Source organism: Babylonia areolata, chromosome 13 (assembly GCF_041734735.1).
Source record: "Babylonia areolata isolate BAREFJ2019XMU chromosome 13, ASM4173473v1, whole genome shotgun sequence".
In the NCBI taxonomy this organism is placed as follows: Eukaryota; Metazoa; Mollusca; class Gastropoda; order Neogastropoda; family Buccinidae; genus Babylonia; species Babylonia areolata.
This window is the reverse complement of record NC_134888.1, coordinates 27974147-27990049: the sequence shown is the minus strand read 5'-3', so window position 1 is coordinate 27990049 and position 15903 is coordinate 27974147. Positions and strand designations below refer to the sequence as shown.

The 15903-nt window shown below is 42.1% G+C and overlaps 1 protein-coding gene and 1 pseudogene across 1 annotated transcript in view; one reads left to right on the top strand and one right to left on the bottom strand.

Annotated features, from left to right (window-relative positions):
• LOC143289183 (sodium leak channel NALCN-like) overlaps positions 1 to 15903 on the top strand; it is a 115208-nt gene that overhangs the window by 69532 nt on the left and 29773 nt on the right. Inside the window, exons 27-34 of the mRNA XM_076598108.1 lie at positions 2657 to 2777; positions 4706 to 4804; positions 5218 to 5311; positions 6411 to 6517; positions 7044 to 7118; positions 9431 to 9559; positions 13458 to 13529; positions 14808 to 14956. Coding sequence (XP_076454223.1) covers positions 2657 to 2777; positions 4706 to 4804; positions 5218 to 5311; positions 6411 to 6517; positions 7044 to 7118; positions 9431 to 9559; positions 13458 to 13529; positions 14808 to 14956 — 846 coding nt within the window. The remainder of the gene's footprint in view (positions 1 to 2656; positions 2778 to 4705; positions 4805 to 5217; positions 5312 to 6410; positions 6518 to 7043; positions 7119 to 9430; positions 9560 to 13457; positions 13530 to 14807; positions 14957 to 15903) is intronic.
• Positions 9769 to 13102, bottom strand: LOC143289288 (uncharacterized; annotated as a pseudogene).

The window sequence follows — 15903 nt, the reverse complement described above, 5'->3', positions numbered from 1 at the left end:
TCTGTCTGTCTGTCTTTAATCGTGTGTGTGTGTGTAGACCTGTCATGGTTTCTGTCTGTCTGTCTGTACTTGTGTGTGTGTGTGGACTTCTGTCAGGGTTTCTGTCTGTCTGTCTGTCTGTACTTGTGTGTGTGTGGACCTCTTTCAAGGTTTCCCTATGTCTGTCTGTCTGTACTTGTCAAGGTCTGTGTGTTGGGTTATGCTGCTTGTCAGGCATCTTCTTAGCAGATGTGGTGCAGTGTAGCATGTATGGGTATGTCCAAACACAGTGATGCCACCTTGAGAAAGGGAACTGAAGTAGTGCCACACCCCACAGTTCATGCTTCAGGGGTAACTGAACAGTCCCATGGCCTGTAGCAGTGAGCTCAGTAGCTCAAGGAGGCGTCACTGCGTTCGGACAAATCCATATATGCTACACCACATCTGCCAAGCAGATGCCTGACCAGCAGCGTAACCCAACGCGCTTAGTCAGGCCTTGAGGGGGAAAAAAAAAAAGTTGAATAAATAATAGATAAGCTTACACAGAATTCATGATCAGTGTGTAGGGCTGTGGAGAGGAAGGCAGGGCTCAGCAAAAAGTAAACCACTCTTTACTATTTGTTAATCATATCGTCTCCTGGCCTCATTATTTGTTAATTTCCAGTGGATAAACTACCGAGGCAACCATGTATTTGTTCTGTATTGTCCATGTGTTCTGTGTGGCTTATTCAGGATTAAAGAGGCTATGCCAGTCTTGAATAAAAGCTAATTTGTGTTTGCACATTTCTTCTGTCTTTGCTGCTGTGTGCACATGTCAGATGATTGGTATAAGGACAGACCCGGTGCTTCTTTTATGAGGAAGTGTCTGGGTTTGTTCCAATGTACCTTTTATTTACCTGTGTGCTAGCTGAATCGGTAGCGTAAGCATCACTGACTTGAAGTTGTGTACCTTGTGTAATGGAGAGAGTTACCACTCTTTACTATTTGTTAATTAAATGGTAAATAGTTTTATGAATTGATTTTGTTTGTATTTATTCATCAAATTATGTCCTATATGGTGCGCAGTTAAAAAAAACAACACCCGAAAGACATGAAGTGTGCTATGCTATATGAATGTGTGTGTGTGTGTGTGTGTGTGTGTGTGTGTGTGTAACCAGTGCAAACCTGCACAACTTCAACTTTAACAACATCCAGAAGGTATCTAATTTGATGAATTGACTTTGCCTGTATTCATTCATCAGTTTTAATCCTATGTGGTTCGTCGTCTTACTCTCCCCTCTCAACTCTGTGAAGAGTCATTGGGGCACTGCTCAGAAACAGTTCTGCAGATTACTCCAGGTCTGTTGGTTGTGTGTCAAAGCCTGGGTCTCCACAGAATGGATGGGAAAACCATTTGCAGAGACCCAGGCAGACATCTTACATAGTGATAAGAAACTCTAGGGAGAGCTGGACAGTACAAGGTCTTCAGAGAAGAAACCCCCCTCAGTCAAGTGTTTCGGCCCTTAACTCCTTACACTCTAAGGTGGCCAGGCCGCACCCAGGTCATGACTCCTGGATGCCATTGTATTGCTGCATTTTTTTTTCCTGGTCCTCAGCAGGTTCGAACCCGCGCCTCCAGGGTGTTCGCCACTTCAGGACTGAGTCACCTTTTCTGGCAGACATTTTAACCACTGAGCCATCGTACGCCTAGTTTGAGTAGGGAAATTTAATCCTTATGAAGTTTACTTTCATTCCTCCTCGACCAGATCCAGCTGGAACTCTTTTCTGCTGCTTCTGCCATTGTCTTGAGAGCCCGTGTCCTCTCTCTGCCAGAAATCGACAGCTGTTTCGTAAGGCTTTAGGCAGATGCGCTCACAAACCCTCTTGCACCAATCACTATTGCGAGGACTTGGCTTGGAAGCCAGATTCTCTCAGGCTGCTGTCTAGACTAGCATACTTCTCGGTCTTGTAGATGTGGGCTTCCTCCATTCTGCTTTTCGTATGGCACAGTGAACTCAATCAGAATCGCTTGTTTCGTTGCCTTGGAGTGGAGTACTATGTCAGGTCTCATGCCACTCTTGCTGATGATTTCCAGGTGTTTCTTCCCCTCTGGTAGGTCAGCTGTGCATTCCCAATCTCCAGCACCATCAAGCAGCCCATGTTTCCATGCTTTGGATATTACAGCTGTTCCTGGCCAGACTTTATTGCGTTCTGCAGAGCGGAACTCTGTTGGAACTTCTGGTGGGGTTGGTGCTCTTTGGACAGTGCTCACCACATGTGCAGTTTCTTTTAGCACTTGGTTGTGCCTCCATGTGTACTGTCCTTGGCTCAATGCCGCTTTACATGAAGACAGAATTTTAAAATTTTGCATACTTTAAGAGTGGTGAAAGTGCATCCACAGCAAACCGGTGAAACGTCACTTTTGACAACATAGTGTATATGGATTTGTCCGAACGCAGTGACGCCTCCTTGAGCTACTGAAACTGAAACTGATACAGAACTTAATTAGTTTGATGATTCATTCATCAGTTTAAATCCTATACTCAGTTGAAAAAAGGACATTATTTTGATGTGTATACATATGTGTGTGTGTAACTTTCAACTTTGACAGCATCCAGAACACAACTAGTTTGATGAGTCATACATAGTTATACAAGAAGGCATTATTTTGAAGTGGTGTGTGTCTGTGTGTGTGCAGGGCCAACCCACGGAACTTCAACTTTGACAACATCCAGAACGCGATGCTGGCGTTGTTTGAAGTGCTGTCTCTGGAGGGATGGCTGGAGGTGCGCGACGTCATCATCAGCAGAGTGGGCGCGGTCAGTGCTTCACCTCACATCATGTGGCCATCAACCCTGTCTGACTGTGACCCTCACGACAACAGAGGCGGCAACTGTTGTCCCGACTGTCAGCTTTGTCCGACTATGACTGTTAGAACAGCAGAGGAGACAACTGCTGTCCTGACTATGTATGACAGTCAGTTGTGTCCGACTAGGACTATTAGAACAGCAGAGGAGACAACTGTTGTCCTGACTATCTATGTATGACTGTCAGCTTTGTCCGACTATGACTGTTAGAACAGCAGAGGAGACAACTGTTGTCCAGTGTGCGACAATGACAATCGGAACAGCAGAGGAGGCAACTGCTGTCCTGACTATGTATGACAGTCAGTTATGTCCGACTATGACTATTAGAACAGCAGAGGAGACAACTGTTGTCCTGACTATGAATGACAGTCAGATGTGTCCGACTATAACTGTTAGAACAGCAGAGGAGACAACTGTTGTCCAGTGTGTGACAATGACAATCGGAACAGCAGAGGAGGCAACTGCTGTCCTGACTATGTATGACAGTCAGTTATGTCCGACTATGACCATCAGAACAGCAGAGGAGACAACTGCTGTCCTGACTATGTATGACAGTCAGTTGTGTCCGACTAGGACTATTAGAACAGCAGAGGAGACAACTGTTGTCCTGACTATGAATGACAGTCAGATGTGTCTGACTAGGACTATTAGAACAGCAGAGGAGACAATTGCTGTCGTGACTATCTATGTATGATTGTCAGCCATGTCCGATTATGACCATCAGAACAGCAGAGGAGACAATTGCTGTCGTGACTATCTATGTATGATTGTCAGCCATGTCCGATTATGACCATCAGAACAGCACATTAAAATAATTAAAAAAAACAATGCAATGCAATGCAGTGCAACCCAACGCAGCACAACACAGCACAACAACACAACACAACACAGTCAGTAGTGATAATTTATGGTATCCTGGTTGGCTGAATTGTGCTTTACAGTAGGATGTAAGCAAGGGTAAAATTAACCCTAAAAAAATGTCTTAAAGAGTTAAAGTAAAACATCTCATGTGGAAAAGGAACCATTGTTTTTCTGTCTTCCCATGTTTAACATTTGACAAAGGTCTTTCATTTAAGATGGAAGAAACTTTGATTTGCTTTTATTAAAAAAAAAGTCCTGCTGGTTATTTATGAAAGCAAATATTTTCTGAGAGCTGACTTCTTTTATGTTTGTAGGATTCATTTATATGTGGTGCAGACAGAAGCTCGATACAATCACCTTTTGGTGTTGCAGACAGAATTAATTTACCTTCACCTGTTTGGTTGCAGGCAGAATTAATATACCTTCACCTGTTTGTGTTGCGGGCAGAAGCTATGTACACTGACATGTTTGCATTGTAGACAGAAGTGTTATACCTTCACATGTTTGTGTTGCAGGCAGAAGCTATGTACACTGACCTGTTTGCATTTTAGACAGAAGTGTTATACCTTCACCTGTTTGTGTTGTGGGCAGAAGCTTTGTACACTGACCTGTTTGCATATTAGACAGAAGTGTGATACTTTCACCTGTTTGTGTTGCAGGCAGAAGCTATGTACACTGACCTGTTTGCAATGTAGACAGAGGTGTGATACTTTCACCTGTTTGTGTTGCAGGCAGAAGCTATGTACACTGACCTGTTTACAGTTTAGACAGAAGTGTTATACCTTCACCTGTTTGTGTTGTGGGCAGAAGCTATGTACACTGACCTGTTTGCATTTTAGACAGAAGTGTTATACCTTCACCTGTTTGTGTTGTGGGCAGAAGCTATGTACACTGACCTGTTTGCATTTTAGACAGAAGTGTTATACCTTCACCTGTTTGTGTTGCAGGCAGAAGCTTTGTACACTGACCTGTTTGCATTGTAGACAGAAGTGTTATACCTTCACCTGTTTGTGTTGCAGGCGGAAGCGATCTACATTCACCTGTTTGTCTTCATCGGCTACATGATTGGTCTGACACTGTTTGTGGGTGTGGTGATCGCCAATTACAGTGAGAACAAGGTAATCCCTTTGCACCACCACCCTCACACTCACACATACACACATGGATATCATGCCTGTCCGTCTGTCTGTCTATCTGTCTATCTATCTTCCTAACTATCTGTCTATCTGTTTATCTGTCTATCATCTGTACATTTCTCTCTCCCCCTCTCTCTCTCTCTCTGGATACTAGATCACAGGGGTATTCCTTTGCTATCCTCTTCTTCTTCTTCTTCGTTCATGGGCTGCAACTCCCACATTCTCTTGTATGTGCACGAGTGGGCATTTAGATGTATGACTGTTTTTACCCTGCCATGTAGGCAGCCATACTCTGTGATACGAAGGGTGAAGCCTGATTACTGAAACACCATAGTACAGAGTGTTCTGCAACCTGTGAAGTGATGTGAAGTGTACACATGTGTATGTGTGTGCAGGGGACAGCACTGCTGACAGTGGACCAGAGACGCTGGCTGGACCTGAAGGGAAGAATCAAGTTGGCCCAGCCTCTCCACATTCCCCCCAGACCTGGTGAGTTGGATTCAGTGTGTGTGTGTGTGGGTGTGTGTGGGTGTGCGTGTGGTGTGTGTGTGTGTGTGTGTGTGTGGTGTGTGTGTGTGTGCATGTGTGGGTGTGTAGGGGGAAGGATGTGGGGGGGGGGTTGTGGGTGTGGGGGTGGGGAGTGTTAGTATGTGTTTGTGTGTGTGTGTGTGTCTCTGTGGAGGGGCAAGGGGTGAGTATGGGTGGGTGTGGGTTGATGTATGTGTGTGTTTCTGTAGGGGGGGGGGTATGTGTATGTGTGTATACTCTGTGTACGGGGGGTGGGGGTGGGTGGGGGGGGGATGTGTTTGTGTGTGTATGTGCTGAGCCTGAGCCTGAGTATGGGTGGGGAGGGTGGGGGGGGTATGTGTATGTGCGTTTGTGTGAGCGTGCATGAGTGTGTGGGTGTAAGTGTGTGTTTAAGTGTGCATGTGTGTGTCAGAAAAACCCTGGGTAAGAGAGGTCCAGGGAAAGGACTCGGATGGTTCATTAATGTATTGGTCATGGCCTGTTGTGAAGGGGTACACATGTATAACAAAAGCATGATTAATAGATATATGTCACTGGTCACAGTACAGAGTAAACATCAAAGTTAACACTCTCGTGAAACAGCAGTTTCCCCATATTGAAATTCTTTGCACAGAAATAAAGAAATATTTTCCAACAATCTCAGTAGAAGCTGAGGATATTAGTTAGAGAAGAGCATTTTGGTGTTTGAAAGAGTGTTGTTTGTGTTTTGTGTGAAAGAGCATTGTGTGTGTTTTGTAGAGAGAAGCTCTTTGGTGTTTGAAAGAGCGTTGTGTGTGTTTTGTAGAGAGAAGCTCTTTGGTGTTTGAAAGAGCGTTGTGTGTGTTTTGTAGAGAGAAGCGCTATGGTGTTTGAAAGAGCGTTGTGTGTGTTTTGTAGAGAGGCGTGTTTTGATGTTTCAAAGAGTGTTGTGTGTGTTTTGCAGAGAGGCGTGTTTTGATGTTTCAAAGAGTGTTGTGTGTGTTTTGCAGAGAGGCGTGTTTTGATGTTTCAAAGAGTGTTGTGTGTGTTTTGCAGAGAGGCGTGTTTTGATGTTTCAAAGAGTGTTGTGTGTGTTTTGCAGAGAGGAGTGCTTTCCGTGCACTGATGTATGACATCACACAGCATCTGTACTTCAAGCGTTTCATCGTGTCCCTGGTGATCGCCAACTGCCTCATGCTGTCCGTGCCTGTGAGTGTGGGGGTGGGGGTGGGGGTAGGAGGGTTTGGGGGGTGGGGGGTGCAGCCCTGCTTTGTGTTAACGTCAGTATACTCACAAGATGTTACTTGCACCTTCCAGGAAAAAAAACAAACTTTTTGTAGGTGAGATTCTGTTGTTGGTCATGAACATGATCTAGAGACTTATCACGTTCCAGTCTTGGCCAGATCACTTCTAAACATAAGTCATGCATACATGCTTCATACACACTCACACGTGCACACACATGCACTCTCTTTCTCTCTCTGTCTGTCTGTCTCTCTTAATGTGTAAGAAAATAATCCCATGTCTTTTTTCCCACGTCAAATTAATTTTAATATCACCAGTGTTAGATAGATGTGAAATATAAGAGAACTTTTTAAAACAAATTTTTTTTTAGTGTTTTGTGTTAATGCTTGAATCTGTGTGATATTTTTTTGCATTTAAACAAATTTTGAAACGATATTGCCATGTGGTGATCTGATTTTTCTTTCTTTCTTTCTTTTTTCTGCGCTGACAGTGGAAAGATTCAGTGGACAAAACCACAATACTGGCTGGGTTCTCCACCTCCTTCACCCTTCTCTTCCTGGTGGAGGTCAGTATGTTGCTTGGCCTTTGACCTTTGACATGCAGCGTATCTGATAAGATAATGTAAGGATAAACAAACAATGTATTTGTATTTCTTTTTATCACAACAGATTTCTCTGTGTGAAATCCGGGCTGCTCTCCCCCAGGGAGAGCGCGTTGCTATACTACAGCGCCACCCATTTTTGGGGTATTTTTTCCTGCGTGCAGTTTTAGTTATTTTTCTTATTGAAGTGGATATTTCTACAGAATTTTGCCAGGAGCAACCCTTTTGTTGCTGTGGGTTCTTTTACGTGCACTAAGTGCATGCTGCACACGGGACCTCGGTTTATCGTCTCATCCGAATGACTAACGTCTAGACCACCACTCAAGGTCTAGTGGAGGGGGAGAAAATATCGATGGCTGAGCCGTGATTCGAACCAGCACGCTCAGATTCTCTCGCTTCCAAGGCAGACGCGTTACCTCTAGGCCATCACTCCACTGTAGAGTGGTGACTCTCTTCATGTACAAGGCTCACAACTTCAAGTCAGTTCTGCTTACACTACTGATTCAGCTGGCACACAGGTAAATGAAAGGTACATTGGAACAAACTCAGAGACCTTCTGAAAAAGGAAGCCCTGAACTTGTCCTTATACTGATCATTTTGACATGTGCACACAGCAGCAATGACAGAAGAAACGTGCAGACATAAACTAGTTTTTATTCAAGACTGTCATAGCTTTTTCACTCACTCAGTACGGCCAGTCCTCTCTTCTCCTCTACACAGACCCCTCGGATGTCCAGTGGGTATCTGAATGACCCAACCTTTAGCTTCCGTCGTCAGAATTGTGGTATTCTTTGTCAACATTCACCTCTTCAGTATAAGAGCCTTCCGCTTGCAATATTTTGATGATGGTAACTGGGGTGAAACGCTGTTAACGTCGTCTCTTTCGCTGTTCGTATGGAGAGAGTTAATGTGGAACAATCATAAGCAGCATCACCTTGAAGTTGTGTACCTTGGAGATGGAGAGAGTTACCACTCTTCACAGTTTGTAAATGCTTTACTCACCCAGACTCATTAATATAAGGATAACTTTTATCACCTCAAATTAGAGAAATTTGGCCTGGCTCGTGCATTATCACAACATAGACTTGTAATCAAGATGGAAACATTGTAAATACATGTTTTCGATATATGACTGAGACATAAATGTTAGAACATCACATACCCCAGGGTTCAAATTTAACTCTTTTTTTTTTGAGTACCAATCAGGCACTCTGGACAAGGCATTTGAGTGCCCAGTTGTGGTTTTGAGTGCCAGCATAATAAAATGAAATAAACTGTGCCAAGGAAAGTCTTTCTGCCGGGCTGCTTTGTACACACACTGGTGCTTTGATTCGTAGTCCTGCTGTTTATTCTTTTTATTATCCCTAGCTTTCATCTCTGTTTCGGGAGCCTTTCTTTTGACGTTGAAGATGGGAAATATTGTTCATCGCTAACACGTCATGAATGTCAAAATCCGATCGTGTGTCTTTTAATTAATTTTCTTTCGCCTCTGTCAATTTTTGAGTACCAACTGGGCACTCTTGACATAAAATTTGCGTGCCCGAGCCAACTTTTTGTAGCATTTGCACCTGGGAACCTGCTAAATTCGAACCCTGTACAATGTGTCTTCACACATTCACTCTGCTTATTACAGGCAATATATTTTAGACATAAAAGCAGAAAGAACCAGTGAATATATTTCTAATACAGAAACATATCATACAGTATTGAACATTGATTATACACAGAGTGATCACATGTATACTTTTATAAAAAAACAACAACCCAGGTATGTATGTATATCTCTCTCACTCTCTCTGTTTTTTGGTTGTTGTTTTTTTTGTTTTGTTTTTGATCATTCATTTAATGTATTCTGTTTTCATTTCTTTTTAATGATGATCTTGATATATCTTAGTATCGTTTTTCCTACTTTTTCTTGGTTTTTGTTTGTTTGTTTTTTGTATGTGTGTAGATATTTGGATGTGCATATATGTTCTGTAATGTTAAAATGGAAAATTTTAGAATAGAAACATTAAAAAAAGAAAAAAAAACAAATGAAAAGAAGTCAGGGTGGCTGGGAGGTGTGGGTGGAGAAAGTTTGACAAAGAGTCCATGTATGTAATGTTTCAATGTCCCCAGGAGCACACGAAATGAAATTCTTGCTTTGCCTGCCTTGCACACACACACACACACACACACATGGAAAAAAAATGTCAGGGTGGTGGAGGGTTTGAGAAAGTTAGACAACAAGAGTCCAGCAGAGAGCAGATAGTTTGAGGCTCTGTGCCTGTGTCCAGGTGATCATGAAGATGATAGCGCTGTCCCCTGGGGGCTACTGGACTAGCAGAAGGAACCGCTTCGATATGCTGGTCACCTTCCTCGGCGTCATCTGGATCATCCTCAAATACGGCCTGGACACCAAAAATGTAATCCTCGCAGCGATGACTGTGTAGTCCTTGTCCTGAGATAGTAGCTGTGACTGTGATCCTTGTCCTGAGAGAGTAGCTGTGACTGTGATCCTTGTCCTGAGAGAGTAGCTGTGACTGTGATCCTTGTCCTGAAGAGTAGTTGTGACTGTGTGATGCTTGTCCTGAGAGAGTAGTTGTGACTGTGATCTTTGTCCTGAGAGAGTAGTGACTGTGATCCTTGTCCTGAAGAGTAGCTGTGACTGTGTGATCCTTATCCTGAGAGAGTAGTTGTGACTGTGATCCTTGTCCTGAGAGAGTAGTTGTGACTGTGTGATCCTTGTCCTGAGAGAGTAGTTGTGACTGTGATCCTTGTCCTGAGAGAGTAGTTGTGACTGTGTTCCTTGTCCTGAGAGAGTAGTGACTGTGATCCTGTGATCTTTGTCCTGAGAGAGTAGACGGGCGCAATAGCCGAGTGGTTAAAGCGTTGGACTTTCAATCTGAGGGTCCCGGGTTCGAATCACGGTGACGGCGCCTGGTGGGTAAAGGGTGGAGATTTTTATGATCTCCCAGGTCAACATATGTGCAGACCTGCTAGTGCCTGAGCCCCCTTCGTGTGTAAACGCATGCAGAAGATCAAGTATGCACGTTAAAGATCCTGTAATCCATGTCAGCGTTCGATGGGTTATGGAAACAAGAACATACCCAGCATGCACACCCCCGAAAGCGGAGTATGGCTGCCTACATGGCGGGGTAAAAACGGTCATGCACGTAAAAGCCCACTCGTGTACATGCGAGTGAACGTGGAAGTTGCAGCCCACGAACGAAGAAGAAGTCCTGAGAGAGTAGTGACTGTGATCCTTGTCCTGAGAGAGTAGTTGTGACTGTGATCCTTGTCCTGAAGAGTAGCTGTGACTGTGTGATCCTTGTCCTGAAGAGAAGCACTAACTGTGTGATGCTTGTCCTGAGAGAGTAGTTGTGACTGTGATCCTTGTCCTGAAGAGTAGTTGTGACTGTGTGATCCTTGTCCTGAGAGAGTAGGTGTGACTGTGATCCTTGTCCTGAGAGAGTAGGTGTGACTGTGATCCTTGTCCCGAGAGAGTAGTTATGACTGTGTGATCCTTGTCCTGGGAGAGTAGCTGTGACTGTGATCCTTATCCTGAGAGAGTAACTGTGACTGTGTGATCCTTGTCCTGAGAGAGTAACTGTGACTGTGTGATCCTTGTCCTGAGAGAGTAGCTGTGACTGTGTGATCCTTGTCCTGAGAGAGTAATTATGACTGTGTGATCCTTGTCCTGGGAGAGTAGCTGTGACTGTGTGATCCTTGTCCCGAGAGAGTAGTTATGACTGTGTGATCCTTGTCCTGGGAGAGTAGCTGTGACTGTGATCCTTGTCCTGGGAGAGTAGCTGTGACTGTGTGATCCTTGTCCTGGGAGAGTAGCTATGTGTGGCCTTCCTTCTTCTCTTTCTGATCTATTATTTGTGCATGTACTTATGTCATTCTTCTACTTTTTGGTGACAAAATTTGAAATTTATTCATGTAATGTTATGCGTTTTTATGGAGTATTTATGTTCCTTTTTCATGAGGGCAGGATGAAAACAATCCATTAATTTTATGCTTATTCCATTTTCCCCTCAATAAAAAAGGTTCGTTTGTTTGTTAGTTGATTCAAGTAGTGCTGACAGTGTGAATATATGGATCACCTCACACATCATCCCAATTAGGAAACTTTGCAACGCCTGTGTTTGTATTGTTCGTCATTTGTAGTTAAGTATCATTCAGATTGACCCTTGTGTACCATTTCCTTTTGTTAGTCACAATGCGTCAGTCATCACAGGACAAATGCACACATCATGTTTTCTTCTACTTTTTTTTTTCCGTCATTTTTAATACCACAAGAAAAACAAGTATAATTCAGATTGACACTTGTGTACCATTTCCTTTTGTTAGTCACAATGTGTCAGTCATCACAGGACAAATGCACACATCATGTTTTCTTCTACTTTTTTTTTTTTCGTCATTTTTAATACCACAAGAAAAACAAGTATAATTCAGATTGACCCTTGTGTACCATTTCCTTTTGTTAGTCACAATGTGTCAGTCATCACAGGACAAATGCACACATCATGTTTTCTTCTACTTTTTTTTGTGTCATTTTTAATACCACAAGAAAAACAAGTATAATTCAGATTGACCCTTGTGTACCATTTCCTTTTGTTAGTCACAATGTGTCAGTCATCACAGGACAAATGCATACATCATGTTTTCTTCTACTTTTTTTTTCTCGTCATTTTTAATACCACAAGAAAAACAAGTATAATTCAGATTGACCCTTGTGTACCATTTCCTTTTGTTAGTCACAATGTGTCAGTCATCACAGGACAAATGCACACATCATGTTTTCTTCTACTTTTTTTTTCCCGTCATTTTTAATACCACAAGAAAAACAAGTATAATTCAGATTGACCCTTTGTACCATTTCCTTTTGTTAGTCACAATGTGTCAGTCATCACAGGACAAATGCACACATCATGTTTTCTTCTACTTTTTTTTTCGTCATTTTTAATACCACAAGAAAAACAAGTATAATTCAAATTGACCCTTGTGTACCATTTCCTTTTGTTAGTCACAATGTGTCAGTCATCACAGGACAAATGCACACATCATGTTTTCTTCTACTTTTTTTTTCCCGTCATTTTTAATACCACAAGAAAAACAAGTATAATTCAGATTGACCCTTGTGTACCATTTCCTTTTGTTAGTCACAATGTGTCAGTCATCACAGGACAAATGCACACATCATGTTTTCTTCTACTTTTTTTTTCGTCATTTTTAATACCACAAGAAAAACAAGTATAATTCAGATTGACCCTTTGTACCATTTCCTTTTGCTAGTCACAATGTGTCAGTCATCACAGGACAAATGCACACATCATGTTTTCTTCTACTTTTTTTTTTTTCCGTCATTTTTAATACCACAAGAAAAATTCTCTCTCTCTGTTTCTCTCTGTTTCTCTCTCTCTGTCTCTCTCACACTCTCCTTTTTTATGTGTAAGTATTTTGAAGAAATTCAAAAGAAATGCTCAATTTTCAACAGTGAAAATTTAGAGAACATGAACCTTACCAGTACGCTTTTGATAGATGATGAAGTAGGAATAAGATCACTAGCGAAATTTATTGCCCTAGCTTGGGATTGTCGGAAAAAGAAATTATCTTCGGGAGCCTCATAGTTATAGAAAAAACACTGTTACACAGTTTATAATTCTGAATGACTTTGTAGAAAGTTTGATGGTCAAGCTTTTTTATTTTCCTTTTTAATCTTAACAATATGTTGTATTTTATGATTTTGTTGTTGTTTGTCGTCGTTCTTTTGTTCATACATTGTCCCCCTTGCCAAAGGATAGTATTGTCAATGACAATAAAACAATGTCCGTGTCCGTCTCTCTCTCTCTCTCTCTCTCTCTCTCTCTCTCTAGATAAATAGATAGGACAGACATACCTACGACAGTCAGGTTATCAGGGTAATTCATGTAGCAGGAGGAATGTGAATCTTCAGTACACATGACGGATGCTGTGGTTGAATGGTGAGAATGCTGCAATGTATATGCATGCAAAAGATCAAATATGCATGTTAAAGATCCTGTAATCCATGTCAGTGTTAAGTGGGTTATGGAAACATGACAGATTCAATAAATAATGCTGGCATCAGGACAGAGTCACACATACAAGGTTAGAATCAATCAGAGGTACAACATTTCCTTTGGGTAACATAGTACAAACGATACAGAAAAAAAAAAGGAAATTCACTAGCTTGTGTCCAACAAGTTTTTGGCATAGATGTAATTGTCTGTTGAAGTCTTATACACATGATGTTTTTAGGGAGTAAGCTTCACTTCAGTCCGTGAATGTTGTTTTCAGATGCATGATACCATCAATTCTCTGGGGTACTTTGTCATTGTCCTACGTTTCTTCACAATAACTGGCAAGCACGTAAGTAAAAGACTTCTTTTTTTTTTTTCTTGATTTTGTTTGACAGTGTGGCAGGCATATGTTTGATTGATTGATTGATGTGGATACTTCTATAGCACCTATCCTCGATCAGAGACCAAGCTCTAAGCGCTTTACATACACGGGGACATTTGCACCACAGGCTGCCTACCTGGGTAGAGCCGACTGACGGCTGCCACTGGGCGCTCATCATTCGTTTCCTGTGTCATTCAGTCAGATTTCAGACGCACACACATACACACTCAGACAGACATGTAACATATATGTGTATATATTACAGCTGGCAGTACTTCAGTTTATTTTTCTCTGTGTTTTTTTTTTCTTTTCTGTCTTTAATCCTTTCAGTGCCAAGCCTATTTTATGCTCAGTGACAACTATTTGCCAAGGGATGTTGTGGTCCCAGAGAAAGATGGCAGAATGGACAAGATGCACATCTGCCAGTTCAGTGTCTGTGAGGGTCTGGGTTTGAGTCCTGCTCTTGCCTTTTCTCCGAAGTTTGACCAGAAAATCAAATCGTTCAGATGAAATTATTAACCGAGGTCCTGCGTGCAGCATTTGGTTCACTGAAAAAGAAACCATGGCATCAAAAGAGTTGTCCTCTGGCAAAATTCTGTAGAAATAATCCACTCAGATAGGTACACAAATATGCATACACACACTCAAGGCCTGACAAAGTGCGATGGGTTATGCTGCTGGTTAGGCATATGCCTAGCAGATGTGGTGTAGCATATATGGATTAATCCAAATGCAGTGACACCTTGAGAAACTAAAGGCAAAGATAAGCATGATAAAAGTTGAATGTCAATCATGACATAACTGGAGGATGCCCCTTGCGTTGCAAAATAGATTGATTTAAAACAGATAATCAGTGAATAAATAAAAGTTGAATGTCAGTCACAAAATGTGAAGAGGACCCCCCCCCCACACACACACCCCTGTGTTGCAAAAACGAATTAATTTTAAACAAATATTCAGTGAATAAATAAAATTTGAATGTCTGTCACAAAATCTTAGATGTGAAGAGGACACACCCCTTGTGTTGCAAAAATAGATTAATTCTGAACAAATACTCAGTGGATAAATCAAGTCGTGATAAAGTTGAATGTCAGTCACAACCCTTGTGTTGCAGAATATATATCATTTATAAACAAATAGCGAATAAATCAATTTGTCTGTTGAATTAAGCCACATGAAGGCAGATTGTGATAAAGTTGAATGTCAGTCACAACGTGACAAGAGGACGCCCCCTGTGCCCTGCAGGCCACGCTGAAGATGCTGATGCAGACGGTGGTGATGTCAGTGTTTAAGAGCTTCTTCATCATCATGGGCATGTTCCTCCTCATGCTCTTCTACGCCTACATGGGCGTCATCCTCTTCGGCTCCGTCAAGTACGGCTACAACCTGGGCAGGTGAGACACCACCGTGAGTTGTGTGTGTGTGTGTGTGTGTGTGTGTGTGTCTGTGTGTGTGTGTGCCAGTATGTGTGTTTGTGTCCATGTTTGTGAAGTGGTTAGAGCTTGGTCTCTGACCAAGGATAGGCACTAAACTATTATTGGTATCAATCTCTCAGTGTCTTTTACTGACATATAGGTAGGTTTTCTGTGTCATGAATGAGGTGGAGGAGTTTTGTGCCACATACTGGTGATTGTAGACATTTTGTTAGAGTATTGATTTTTACAATGTTATAGTTTCATAGGTAGGAGAGGAAGAGGAGGGGGATGAATGGTGAGTTGGTTGAAAACAGGTAGATGAAGGATGGAGTCATCTGTGCAATGTCACTTGTTATCCACAGTTCAGAGAATCCAAAACAATGCTGCACGGCTTATCTTCCACTCTCCCCAATTCTGCTCATCTTACTCCTCTCCTTCACTCCCTCCACTGGCTACCTATTGAGAAAAGAAAAGAGTACAAACTCTCTCTTCTGTGCTACTAATTTATGATTGGCATGTCTCCTTTATACTTTTCTGAGCTTCTGCATTACTACTCTTCATCTCGCCAGCTCCGGTATTCAGGTGGTGACTGTCTCTTAAAAATTCCCTCCTGCAGAACCAGATCATTTGGAAAATGCACTTTCTCTTTCCAGGCTTCTACTGCATGGAATTCACTCCGGTTTCCTGTCCATCATGCTGTTTCTTGCCCTTCTTTCAAAACCTCTTTGAAAACTCATTTATTTCTAGACATTCAAATCAGTAAATAACTCATTGTCTTCACTTTTATGTTTCAGTCAAGTTAATTTTTTTACTTCTATCATTTTTTTTTACTATTTCTAAACGTACACATGTTCATATGCCTTGAACGATCGGGATGTGTGTGTGCATGCGCATGTGTGTGTCAGCATTTTTGTGTGGAGTGGTTG